General features: G+C 36.8%; 1 protein-coding gene across 10 annotated transcripts in view; it reads left to right on the top strand.

Moving 5' to 3' along the window:
* The window catches only part of DROSHA (drosha ribonuclease III), a 112,697-nt gene that overhangs the window by 14,814 nt on the left and 83,913 nt on the right, over positions 1–13,970 (top strand). For all 10 annotated transcript variants that reach the window (XR_013486194.1, XM_078153330.1, XM_078153329.1 and 7 more), the window contains 4 exons: positions 2,550–3,392; positions 8,384–8,488; positions 9,018–9,249; positions 12,432–12,573. Coding sequence is in view for 9 of the 10 variants with exons in the window: in XM_078153330.1 (XP_078009456.1) it covers positions 2,550–3,392; positions 8,384–8,488; positions 9,018–9,249; positions 12,432–12,573 (1,322 nt within the window). In the remaining variant the exon portion in view is untranslated. The remainder of the gene's footprint in view (positions 1–2,549; positions 3,393–8,383; positions 8,489–9,017; positions 9,250–12,431; positions 12,574–13,970) is intronic.

Raw genomic sequence — 13,970 nt, 5'->3', positions numbered from 1 at the left:
CCCCTGTCCCCCTCCCTCCCTCTCTTCCTCCCCCTTCCCTCCCCCTTCCCCCGGTGATCTTCTATTCCTTGTTTAAGAACTCTCCTCTTAGCCATAGTTGTAAAGGGATCTGGTATTCTATTCAATTAAGAAAATAAGTCAGCATGTATTTATTAAGCACTTACTAGGTGCCAGGCCCTGTGCTACATACGTTGGGGATACAGGTACAAAGAATGAAACCATTCCTGCTTGCAAGGAGCTTGTATTCTAATAGAGGAAACAAGATTATGTGTTATGTCTATGTGCACGTATACATATAATAGAAATACAATTATATGTGTGTATATGTGTGTGCATACACACACACACACACACACATACATAGTTGTTAAATACAAAGTAGTTTTTGAAAGGAAGGAGGATATTAGCAGTTGGGAGGATCAAGAAAGGCTTCATGTGGAAGGCAGTACCCAAGCTGCAGTTTAAAGGAAGAAAAGAACTCAGAGATGAGGAAAAGATATTAATTCCATGGATAGGGACAGCCAGTTCAAAGGCAAGGAGACAGATGGAGTATCATATATGAGAAATGAGAGAAGGCCAATTGACTGGATCATGGAATAAAGGAGGGGAGGTAATGTCCAGTGAAATTGGAAAGATAGGTTGGGCCAAGTTATATAGAGCTTTAAGAACAGAAGTTGAGGTTAGTTTTTGTCCTGGTGGCAGCAAGAAGCCAGTGGAGTTGTTTGAATATGATTTTTGTATTTGTATAGTGCATCCATTTTGAACTTTTTGTAGTATGTGGTGTAAGATGTAGGTTTTTCCCATATACCATTCCAGTTTTCAGCAGTTCTTCTGAAAAGGATTTCTTTCCCTCAGTAGAGTTATGTTCCTCAGTAGAGTTTATGTTCTTGGGTTTATCAAACATTAGGCTGTAGTTTTCAGTTTTATTTTTCTTGCCTCTCTTGTCTGTTCCATTGATGTACATTTCTGCTTTTTAGCCAGTAACAGATAGTTTTGATTACTTCTTAATAGCATAATTTAAGTCTGGTAATACTATGCCTTCTTCATGCATATCTTTTCTCATTATTTCCCCTTGAGATTCTAGATCTTTTAGTCTTCCAGGTGAATTTTTGTTCTTTTGTCTAGTCCTAAGAAGTAAGTAATCTTAGGTAATTTGGTTAGTAAATTACTAAAATGTGTAAATTGATTTAGGTTGTATTGTCATCTTTATTATATTGGTATAATCCAACTATGAATAGTGACTAGTTTTCCATTTATTTGTCATCACTATTTCTGTCAGATGTTTTATAATGGCATTTATTTAAAATTTACCTGTGCCTTGGTAGGTTAATTCACAGATATTTTATGCATTTTTTAGTGATTTTGACAATAATTTCTCCCATCTTCCTGGTTTTTATTAGTATGGCTTAGAAATGCTGATGAATTCTGTGTATTTATTTCATATCCTGCTACTTTGCTGTAACTGTTAATTATCTCATATTCTTCACTGATTGCCTAAGGTTTTTCAAGTATACCCTCATCTTATCTGCAAATAGGGATAATTTTGTCTCTTCTGCTATTAATACCCTTAATTTTATCACCTTGTATTACTTTTATGACTGTCATTTCTGAAACTGTCATATAATAATGAGAGGGGTCCAATTCCATCTTTTACATAGCTCTTAAAACAGTCTTTCTGCCACTGAGATGACTTTAGTTAGTGGCGTATTTTGCCAAGCTTTCTTTAGACTGGCTTTATCCTATACTGCCTCTCTCTCGACTTTATGAGATAATATCACCTCCTGTTCAAAAATCTTAATTTCTGTAGTCTCTCTAGCATGATATATAAATGTTTAAGCTGTCATTTAAATCCTTTCAAATTGACTGTAACCTGCCTTCCTTTCACCTTCCTTTATGTTCATTTTCCAGACAAATCAGCCTCTTTCTGTTGCATAGGTATTCCCTCCCCCACTTCTCTCCCTGTGCACAGATGGTCTTCAGACCCTAGGGTTAACTTTTCTTACCTTTGCTTCTTAGATTTACCATCAAACACCATTAGAGAGACTTTCCTAATGAAATGTTTGAAGTGAGACTTGAATCAAATTTACTTAGTGTTTAAAAGTGAGCTGGAGCCTCAGCTGCTTTTTAGGAGCACAAAGACATTTGAACATTAGCTCCTCAAAGTCTCAGGAACCCTGTGTGTCTGTGTTATAATGGGGGGATGGGGGAGGGGGAGTGTTTTATTACAGGGTGTAGGGGTGGTACCTGAATCTCCAGGAAGGCTAGAAAAAGAAGAAAGCTAAGGACACCTCCTAGCAGTTAAGCTTGGGGAGCCCAAAGGAGGTTCTGACTGGATTAGAAGGAGAGCTTAGTGCTGCCTAATGTAGTCTTGCTGTATTAGTGAGACAGCACAGGGAACTGGATTTTGGGGGATGAATAGAAAGCAAGGCAGTGAACATTTCAGTAGCTTGATTAGGGTCCTGTCATTTGATAACTGCATGGCTACGTTATTGTGAAACAAGGCTTTATATGATGAAATTTATTTTATTCTTATTGTTTTAAAATTTCAGTCAAAGAATGTCATTCCACTCTGGACGAGGCAATTCCCGAGGACGAGGAGGATCTGGTGGAAGAGCTTCGACTCAAACCTTCCGGCCTCAGAATTTGAGACAGCTTCATCCTCAGCAGCCTACTGGGCAATACCAGTATGAACAACCAGTTGCTCCCCCAGCCACTTTCACAGGTCCTCCAACTACAAGCTACTTGCCACCCAGGCCAGATTTTGTGCCCTACCCCCCACCTGTGCCTCCAACAGCACAGACTCCTGTTACCCAGTGTCCTCTCAGGCCACCTCTCCCCAACCATCAAGTAAGGCCAACTTTTCCAGTACCACCTTGCTTTCCTCCTGTTCCTCCTCCTGTACCTACTCCTACTAACACTTCAGTACCTGGAACACCTGCTACACAAACTACCTTTCCCTATATGATGCCACCTCCTTCCCTGCCACCACCACCCCCAGTCATACCACCACAACTTAATTACCCATCAGTTTATCCCACAACCTATTCACAGCAGTCTTTCCCGCCTCCTAATTTTAGTTACCAGAATAACTCTAGTTCTTTTCAGACCAGCAGTAACAATAACAGCAGTAGCCATTTTAGGCACCCAACTCAGTATCAGGTAGAGAAGCCTTCGAGTGAAAGGAGGTCCCCAGAAAGGAGTAAGCACTATGATGACCACCGGCATCGAGAACATAGTCATGGACATGGCGACCGACACCGGTCAGATAGTCACGGAGACCGGCGGGACAGAACCCGAAGTCCAGACAGGAGGAGACAAGAAAGTAGCCGACATAGATCGGATTACGACAGAGGGAGGACTCCACCTCGTCACCGAAGTTATGAGCATAGCAGGTAAGCAGGATGTCTGGGATTTTTTGATAAATTTGTCAAAGATCCATATACAAGTAAATTTCCATTTATATGAACCTAAGCTAGAAAATTGAAACATGGGATTTTTTATCAATGGATAAAACTGATTCCCAGGGATTGATTTATTTAAGCAAATAATGTGATATACAGGACTAGAGATAGTCACAGTTCATTCAGATCTCATTCCAACAGTAACCTGTTGCTCTTATAGTACTCTAAAATGATCATTGATATGCCTGATAATAACCCCAAGATAATGCAAGATTTTAAGTACCTTGACTTATCTAAGAAAAATTCATTTGTATCAGTATAATTTTAGGGTTAAGTGTGTATTACTTGCCTTCTTTGGAAATTGGTAATATGATTAGTGATATGATAGTTTTCATTTATTTTTTTAGTTAAAACTAACATACTTCCTCTCACTGCAAACCATTCTGGATAAATGGGAGTTAATTGTATGTTTCCTTTGCATAGTTTTTTGTTTGTTTTAGAGTAAATGTGGTAAGTAATGCAAATTGAAAAGCAACTTGCCTGTGTCAAATGTCTTAAGGTCTTTTTACTATGATGTTAATGAATTTTTCTTACTTGTAATGAAGAAATTCTTGTTCTTCAAGCTACTGTGTTCCAGACTTGCTATTTTTCTTTTTCATAAGATCAAAAATCTATAAACACAAGAAAAACAAATGGCAGAAAACAGTAAGTAGAAAATGACTACATTATTTGTGCCTTATTATAATGTTGATAGGGTTGATATTTACTCTCATTGTCATGCTAATATGTTTCCATTCTTCCTTCTATTTCTCCTCTCCCTTGTAGTTTAAATTCATTTTTCTGTACCATTTTCCACACTGAAAAATATACTTTATATCCCCAGTAAAGGTTGCAGGTCCTCACAAAGGCATATTCTTTTCTTCTTTTGGTTTGTCCAATAAACAAATCACCCTTTTAGATTTGTTTCTACATAAGCATTGCACCACTCTGTCAATTTGTTATTGAACATATTGGAATTAAAGGATGATAGCCATTCTTTGCCACTAAGAGGATGAACAGCACCAGTGAAGGAAAGAAGGGAGGTTCTCTGTCTATTTCCTCTTTATGGAAAATGTATGTATATGCAAGAATTACAATGTATGCTGGATTCATCTAGTCTGTGAGCCCTATGAATAGTAAAGAAACACCTAAAAATGGGAAAAGGTGGCAATAGGCATCACCAAATTGGACACTGCCTTAGTGTGATTAAGACTTTTTATAAGGAGACAAAGGATTTCATTTAGGTTAGCAGTCTGAAATGTGCTGGAGACAGAGTGATAGTGAATAAGAACCCTTTTTATTTTTTTAATTCAGCAAGAATCAGTGAATCCAGTCATGTCTGTTCATTTCCGTAGTACAGAGACCTTGGATTATGTTTTCCAGATTTTTAGATGATTTCATGTTATAATCTTTAGGGAAAACATTTAACTGAGACTTTGAACACTTTGGATAATTTTTTTCCCCTGTTACTTTGTAAAGCTGTTAGATGGACTCTTAAAAGCCACTTTATCAACATTCAGTACTTGCAATACAGATTTAGTTTTTGTTTTGAGCTTGTCTTGGACAATAAAGATGTGCTATAGCCTAGGAATATCTGGATAGTAAGTACGTTTTAAACTGAAAGAAAATCTGTTCATTACATAATTGCTCTAAACTTTTTTTCCTTTTACTGTCATGGGACAACTTCCTGGATTATTGCTGTTCTTTATACATATCTTTGTATATACATACAAAAGTAGTGCCATAATATAGGGACATAATAACCTCAAAAACACCGTAAGACTGCCTTTAATTAGATAACATCTTATAACAAAATCCATTTGATTCTCTTGGATGGGGCCTACCTTACACTTCTCTTTAATCTAAAATTCTAGTGTAATTTCTAAAAGCAGTTTAGACAACACTACAACTTTGCAGATATAGAAATAAGATTGTATTTTAATGAATTAAACTAAAGTTTCATATGATCCCTTTCTCTGCCTTTATTTAGTAGAATTTGAAAGTATAGTACAAAATAATCCATTCTTTCACAAAGTGTCCTTTCTTTTTTAAACCAAGAGTTCAACAATAGCAAGGAAAAAATGGGCTTAACCAATTAAAAAAATTATTGATGTAATTTTTTTTTATATCATTTTCATTTACAAATATACTTTTCTGGGGCAGCTAGGTGGCGCCGTGGATAGAGCACCAGCCCCGAAGTCAGGAGGACCTGAGTTCAAATCTGTCCTCAGACCAAACACTTGACATTTCCTAGCTGTGTGACCCTGGGCGAGTCACTTAACCCCAATTGCCTAAAAAAGGAAAAATAAAAAAATATATATACTTTTCCACTTCCCATAAGGATTTCCCGTAGACAGATTTTAAGATGAACTTTATTTCTAAAAGCTTACATCTTGCCCTACTAATAAGATTTTGAAAAAGTACCATAAACATTGCTTACATGCTTAAACTAAATATACTAGACTACTTAATCTGGTTTTCCAACTGTAACTGACCACATCATTTAGTATCAGTAGTGTTGCAGGATCTTTGGAAGGGACCTAAAAGCCAATCAATCTAACCTATTTCAAACAAGAATTCCCCTTTGTAACATCCCCAACAAATGGATATACAGTCTCCCAAAGTATTACATTCTACTTTTAGATAGCTTTAATTATTAAGAAGTTTTTCTCTACTTCAAACTAAATTTGTCATTTTGTAACTTCTATCTTTTGTTACTTAGTTGTGCCCTTTGGTCCCAAGCACTTTATATCCTCATACTTTTTCAGAGAATAGACCTGTAGGTTATTAAGCACTTTAAGCCAGATATGCCCAGTTCTTTTAACTGATCTTTGTATGGCATAGTCTCATGTTCTCAAGGCCCTTTATCATCCTAGTTAGTTTCCTCTGGATCTCTGGTTTATCAGTGTCCTTTTAAATGCATATTTAAATTTAAATTCCATCAATTTTTTTTTAGTGATTTTAAAATGACTTTTTGGAATATCTTATGTAGAAATCATGGTATTTTTCTTTTCAACAGAAATCTTTTATTATGTTTAATATAGAATTAATAGTGCAAGAGAACTGAATTGAGCTATAATTTTTCAGGGTCACATTAAAGAGCCTAACATCTCATGCTCTTCTTTTGGTGGGCACCATTTTTAAACTAGAAAAATCTTTTAAAAATGCATCAGTGTATTCTTGTTCAATAGGTGTTACTGAAAAGTTATATGTAAAGCAGATTTCTACAAATTGAATTCACCAGGGGGACATAATATTTAAAAGATTTCCTCGGTAACAAACCTTAAACAAAGAATTCTTTTAATATTAAAACATTGACCACTTATTCTTCTGTTTTGTAAGTTCTGAATTTTAGAAAGTGAAACATGTTATTACTTGGTCACAGAATTCTTAATTAGAAACTAAAGGCTGACAGTGTTTTCTTGATGAAATCTTATTGGCTTTTTAAGGTCTATACTTTCTATATTAAAGAGACCATGGCTTTTCTCAGCCCTCATTCCACTTTGCAGAATCATTTGGTTATTTCCCTTGGTTTGATAGGTATCTTCTAATCAAGAGTCCTCTGATGATTTGAATTTCATTTTGGAAATTTGCTTCCAAATATTCATTTAAGGTATAGTTAAAATATATCTATTCACTTTAACATCACCGGATTTCACTAATAAGTTGATTTAATGCTACTTTAATTCCATTTTTTCTTTTTTTCTTTTTCTTTTTTTGTTTTTTTTCATATGCTTTTGAGTTGAAAATTTTTCTCCCCCTTCCTCCCCCCCACCCTGTACATTTACATACCCATTAAACATATTTTCACATTAGTGAAGTTGTAAGTAAAAATTAAAACCAATAGAAGGAACCATCAGAAAGATGAAACAAAACTCAACAGAAGGTAAAAATAAGTGATAGCGATTGGACTTCCATAGTTCTTTCTTTGGATGTGGACAGCATTTTCCATCCTGAGGCCTCTGGAGATGTCTTAGATGCTCGTAATGCTGAGAAGGGTTCAGTTTAGCATTCTTAGTCATTACATAACGTGGCTGTTATTGTGTACAAAGTCCTCTTGGATCTGTTCACTTCACTCAGCATCAGACCATATAAGTCTTTCCAGGTTTTTTCTGAAGTCAGCCTGTTCATCATTTCTTATAGAACAATAGTATTCCATGACATTCATATACCACAACTTGCTCAGCCATTCCCCAATTGATGGGCATCCTCTCAATTTCCAATTCTTTGCCACCAGAAAAAGAGCTGCTATGAATATTTTTGTACATGTGGGTCCTTTTCCCATTTGTTTGATCTCTTTGGGATATAGCCCTAGAAGTGCTATTGCTGTATCAAAGGGTACGCACATTTTTGTAGCCCTTTTGGGCATAGTTCTAAATTGTTCTCCAAAATGGTTGGATCATTTCGCAACTCCACCAACAATGTATTAGCGTTCCAATTTTCCCACATCCTCTTCAACATTTAATTCCATTTTTTTAATTGTGGATAAATTTTAGTAAAACCTCAACCCTGTATACTTCTTAATTTTACATTTCAAGTTACTTATAATTTGATAGAATGGTGTGTTTCCATGCAGCAGTGGGAAGTATGTTAATTTTACCTGACAGACTAGATTAGTAAGGATGGTGATTGGAAGATTTTGAGAAAAATTGACCATGATCAAACTTCATTTATTTTTAGGGTTTCAGGTGTGTTATTTATGAGAATTAGTAATAAATTTTCATCTCCAGTAAACATTGCGAAAGAGATTTACTCTTTTGTTAAGTGAAAAATTGCTTTATCTTCTTGGGGAATTAATGGCAAATAGCAAAAGCCTCTGGTAAGCAAAATTAGAAAAATTGCTGAAGTGAGGTCTCTGTGTGGAAGCACATTGTTAACAACAAATGTGATGGTGGTTTTAAGCTTTTCTATCAAAAACAGTTGTGTGTGTTAAACCCTTTAAGAGAGCGAGAACGGGACAGGGACAGGGACAGACACAGGCACCGGGAAAGCCGAAGATCCCCATCTCCAGACAGATCCTACAAAAAAGAGTACAAGCGAACCAGCAGGTAAGACTAAAGGGGCTGGCTTTGGAATCAGTAATAAGCTAGGAAAACCTAATTGTTTTCACTCTAGATTTGTGATATTATAAAATAACATAACCCAACATTAGGTCCAAGTTTAAAATCTATACAAAGGTGTTTTTGAAGACCTAGAACAACTAGTAATTTTGGAGATCTCTAACCATCAGAATATAATGGTCTTAAAACTTTTCAGATGAATATTTGTTATGAAAATTCTGAAAGTAAAGCATTTGTTCCCTCTTTGAAAGTCCCTTATTTACCTGCATTAAAATGGTATTAATCAGTGGTAGTTACTAAATACTCTTAAAATGTCTCTCTCTAATGAGAGTTGTGGCTTAATCTCTAATGGAAATGTAGGGGTATAGAGGGATGGCAGTTTAAGGGCAAAATTATCAGTGAACAACCACGAGCATTTGTTTACAAAACTGAGATTAAGTATGTAGTTCTTAAAATGTACAGAATGCTGTTAATTTTGACAACAAAAGATTTTTTTTTTCCTTCTTTCTTGATGAAGCCGATCTCCAAGTAGAGAGAAGAAGAGAACTCGATGGGAAGATGACAGAGATCGATGGGTTGACAATCAGAATTCTGGCAAAGAAAAGAGCTATACCTCAATTAAGGACAAAGAGCCAGAGGAGATCATGCCTGACAAAAATGAAGAAGAAGAAGAGGATCTGCTTAAACCAGTCTGGATTCGTTGTACTCATTCAGAAAGTTACTATTCTAATGACCCCATGGATCAAGTGGTATGTCTAAAATGGAGTGGGAATGTTTTTGCATATATTAAGCATTTATGATGGTTATAAAGAAGCCATTTTTCCAGAGACAGACTTGAGAATTAGACATTTTAAGGTTTACATGCATTAACACATGAAAGACTTCTGTGTTCTCCACCACCCCACAGCCTCTTAATTTCATAATTTTGAAGGTGGAGAAATCCTGCTTTTTCCTCAGTACATTTTGTAAACAGCTTCCTGTATAAGAATAACTATAGAACAATTGCCAAAGTGGATGCTTGAGGAAGAATAAGAGTTTGTCTCTTAGAACTAGATCATGGACAAGAAAATTATAATGAATAGTTTCCCATAGCAGTTCTCCTTTTTCATCTCAAAATCCTGGGGTAGCATCCTCTGCACTCCCCCCATTTCCCTCAGTCTTTGACAAAAACAAACAAAAATGGTTCTTCCTCTCTTGGCCAACCTTCTGTGTTAGCATTTGATTCTGTCTGTCCTGTCTTGTCCAGAAAATTGCAATATCTCTCTCTTCTATCGTTAACCTTTCCCTGTTTACTCATTCCTTACTTATTGCCTTCAAACAGTTTTCAGTATCTCCCATTCTAAAAATTTCTTTACGAGGCCTTACTATCTCAAGGTATCATCTCATATCTTTCCTCTCTTTCAAAACCAAACTTCTAGGGGCACAAACAAGATGAAACAGTGCACTATATGTGCTACTTCCATTTCTCCTCTTACTCCTCAGTCTTTTGCAGTTTTCTCTAAATCACTCACCTGAAAGTACTCTTCTTTAAGATCTCTACTGATCTCTTTCTTGCCAAATCTGATGGTCTTTTTTCAGTTTTAATCTTCCTCTCCCTGTTTTCTGCATTTGATAGTGTTAACCGCTGTCTTCCAGATACTTTGTCCTCTCTGGGTTTCATCATCTTTCCTCCAATCCATCTCCTCTTCCATACTTTCCTATTTTAATCAAAGCACCACCATCCTTCAAGGCTCCCACATTTGTAATCTCAGCATTATCCTGTACTCCACTATCCCTTGCCATATCCAGTTTCCCATCTTTTATCTCCCATCTCTCCTCTCTGCTACTCACCTAGATTTTGGCAAGAGTCTCTGAATTGGTCTCCTTGCTTCAAGTCTCTCAGCCACTCCAGTGTGTCCTATATACTACTGCCAAAGTAATTTTTCTTCAGTATGGTAGTAGGAAGAATGAGGAAGTTTCAGGCAGGGAGGTGTTAACAAAAAACGATATCACAAGACCAGGAGACACTATGTTGCCATTAGATTTATTATAAGAGAAATGAACATACACGTGGAACTCTAAGCCAGAGCAGAATTTACAATCCATACAGAAGTTTGCATATTTATGACAGTACAACCAAGAAAAGAGGTGAAAACAGAAATCCCCTCCTAAAAGGGAGTAGCATGGGAGGAGGAAAGGTGCAGTAAAGGTGGGAAAAGGACAAAACCTCTCCCAAAGGAGAAGAACAAGAAGATGGCCAAAGTGGCATTCTTTTCCCTTGGGAACTGCTAGACCGCAAAGATGTAAAGGTCTGCTTATGTAAAAGGGTCGCAGCTGCACAAGCAGTTTCTCAGCCTAGTGACTGACTAGTGCCTGTTTTGGCTCTCAAGGACACACAGAGAGTTCAGCATGGGGTGCAAACAACAAATTATGTCAGCTCAGGGAGACTTTGTCCTTCGCCCATTCAGGGCCTCCTGCATTCTCCAGATCCAGTGTTTCTTGGAAAATATGACAACTCAAAAAGACTTGTTTAGGGAACCCCTTAATATTCCTTAAATGTTAAGAGAAAATGCCTGGAGCTGAGAGATGGAATGTCTTGTTCATGTAACAGCCAAGACACTACTGTCCCTGCATTGAAGAGGGCTTGTTGAGGAGTAAGGAGGCTTCCTTTAAGTCCCATCCCAGCTAAAGTCTCACCTTCTATAGGAATCCTTCCCTAACCCCTCATAATTCCAGTGCTTTCTTTCTGTTAATTATTTTCTATTTGCCCTGTCTATAAGCTTGCTTTGTGTATATTTGTTTGCATGTTGTCTTCCCTATTAGAAGGGCCTGACTTGAGGACATGAACGATCTTTTGCTTCTTTTTATATTCTTATTGATTACTACAATGTCACATAGAAGTTGCTTAATACATGTTGATTGATTGATTGATTGATAGCAAACCCTAGATTATTGAGTAACATTGTTTCTTATTCTCTCTTTTTTAGTTGGTTCCATTGGTCTGTCTTTTTATTTTCATTTATTTATTTATTTATTTGTTGCTTTTTAGTGAGTCAGTCAGGGTTAAGTGACTTGCCCAGGGTCATACAGCTAGTAAGTGTCATGTGTCTGAGCCTGGATTTGAACTCAGGTCCTCCTGACTCCAAGGCTGGAGCTTTATCTACTGCACCACCTAGCTACCCCTGTCTTTCTATTTTTTAACCAGTACAATGTGGTTTTGATGCCCACTGCTTTATAATTTGAAGTCTAGAAGTACTATTCTTCCTTCAGCCCCCTTTTTTCCCCCATGATTTCCCTGGATATTGTATATGTTTTTCTTCAGGTCCTTTATCCTAATTCCTTTTCTTCTTCTGGTCGGGTTGTTTTCTTTCAGCTTCTTTTCAAATTCCCCCAAATGTTTCCACATTTCTTTTCCCCAAGTTAAATCCCTAGTCGTTTTCACAAGTCCAAAGTGCTTTTACCCCCCTCCTAATTCAGCCCAAGTCCTTCTCTCTTCATGTGTTATTTTTTGAATCTCTGTCAGGGAAGCCAGAATTCAAAGTCTGAGCAAATAGCTTAACAGGAAGAACTTTTGTTTTCTTTTTTGGTTTCCTGACATTTCCATGTATTCGTCTATAATGCTCTTGGGTGTATATCAACTTTTAAAATCCTAAGAGGGAATAGGAGGGTGGCAATACCAAAGTTTCTACTTTAATCTTTATCCCTCTTTATCAGATTTTTTTTTAACAGATAAAGCATTTCCTCATTATCACTGTTAGATAACTTACAGGATTGGTGTTTTTCACTATATTTGTCACCCAAAGAAAATAGTAGCAGTAAATTATCAGAAGTAAGATATTTTGTTTTTAAATTTATAAAGTAGAAACCGTGATATTTTGGTATCACATAACAGGTCTATTATATTATCTAAGTTAATTTGTTAATACTACCAATTTTTTGGTATATGTTTAAGGGAGATTCTACAGTTGTTGGGACAAGTAGGCTCCGAGACTTGTATGAAAAGTTTGAAGAAGAATTAGGGAAGAGGCAAGCAAAAGCCAAAGCTGTGAGACCCCCATGGGAGCCACCCAAGACCAAACTAGATGAGGATTTAGGTAAGTCCTTGGGAAGGATTTGTACTTGAAGTTTTGAAAGTATCTTTTTTAAACCTAAAACAGACTATTACAATTCTTGAAAATTTTCTTAATGTTAAAATTGAGAGAATTTTTTTTATTATTAATGATAATAGTAATAGATTACATTTCATAGTGTATACTTACTTCAGAACAACACTATAAGAGATGGTACAAAATTCAGTCGACATTTAACAAACCTTTAGGTGCCTCTAACGTATAAGGTGCTGTTATAACAGCAAAATAGTAAGTCCAGAGTAAAATAGTCTCTTTTTTCACAATATATTGGGAGATAAAAACTAGCACATTTGAGACCACTAATATCTGCTGTGGTCAGGGATGGCTTCACGGAAAAGATTAACCTTTGTTCAACCCTGAAGGAAGGTTCTAAGAAATAGATGTGAGGAACAAGTATGCTCCACTTTACCTTACGTAAAGCCATGGGGATGACAAATAAAATGTGAAATTCAGTAGTCATTTTCTCTGGAACTTAAAAGTCCAAGAAATTGGAGGAAATAAGAAAGGTGGGTTGGAATCAAATTGGGAAGGACCTTAAGTACCAAGCTTAGGAGTTTGTACTCTGTGCTAGAGGTAGTAGGGAGCCACTGAAGTTTTTGAACAGGGAAGTACTGTAGTATCTGACTTGTGTTGCTGGAACTGTTCCTTGTATGGCTTATGTATCAGAGAGAAAAGAGACTGGATGCGGGAAGAACAGTTAGGAACTTATTGTAGTAATACTTACTGCAGTAAAGTAAGTGGTAATGAGGGCCTTAAGAAGGATGATAGCCATTTGAGTATAGAGAAAGGGCATATATGAGATGTTGTGGAACTAAAATGGTTACGACTAGGCATCTGATTGACTATGAAGGGTGAGGAGGAAGAAAGAATGGAGGGATGCCTTTGAGGTTATGAACCTTGTGCCTGGTAGCAGGATGGTGGTCTCATCTTAAGTAGGGAAGTTTAGAGGTAGGATAGGTTTAGAAGGACAGTTAGTAAGTTCTGTTTTAGATATGTTGACTTTGAGACGCCTGAGAAACATCACTGTAGCAATGTCCAACAGAGAATTGGTGGTGTAGGACTAATGTTAAAGTGAAAGAAAAGAGCTAGATTTATAGATTTGCAAGTCATCTGTTTAGAGAAGTTTCATTTCATGAGAGTTGATAAAGAAAATCACCAAACGAGAGAGACAGAAAGGAGAAAAGGAAGAGAATGAGGTCCAGGACAGAGTCCTGGGGGATACTCTCTTTTCTTCACGAACAAAAAAATGGTTGCTCTGGCAAAGGAAGCTGAAAAGGAATGGTCAGACAACCAGTAAAGAATGGTATCCCTGAAGCCAGGGAATGAAAGATGTTCAAGAGGAAAGGAGTGTTAGTATTGTC

The sequence above is a fragment of the Phascolarctos cinereus genome, unplaced genomic scaffold (genome assembly GCF_003287225.1).
Source record: "Phascolarctos cinereus isolate Bilbo 61053 unplaced genomic scaffold, phaCin_HiC Scaffold_4;HRSCAF=312, whole genome shotgun sequence".
Taxonomy (NCBI): Eukaryota; Metazoa; Chordata; class Mammalia; order Diprotodontia; family Phascolarctidae; genus Phascolarctos; species Phascolarctos cinereus.
This window is presented reverse-complemented; position numbering and strand designations above follow the sequence as displayed.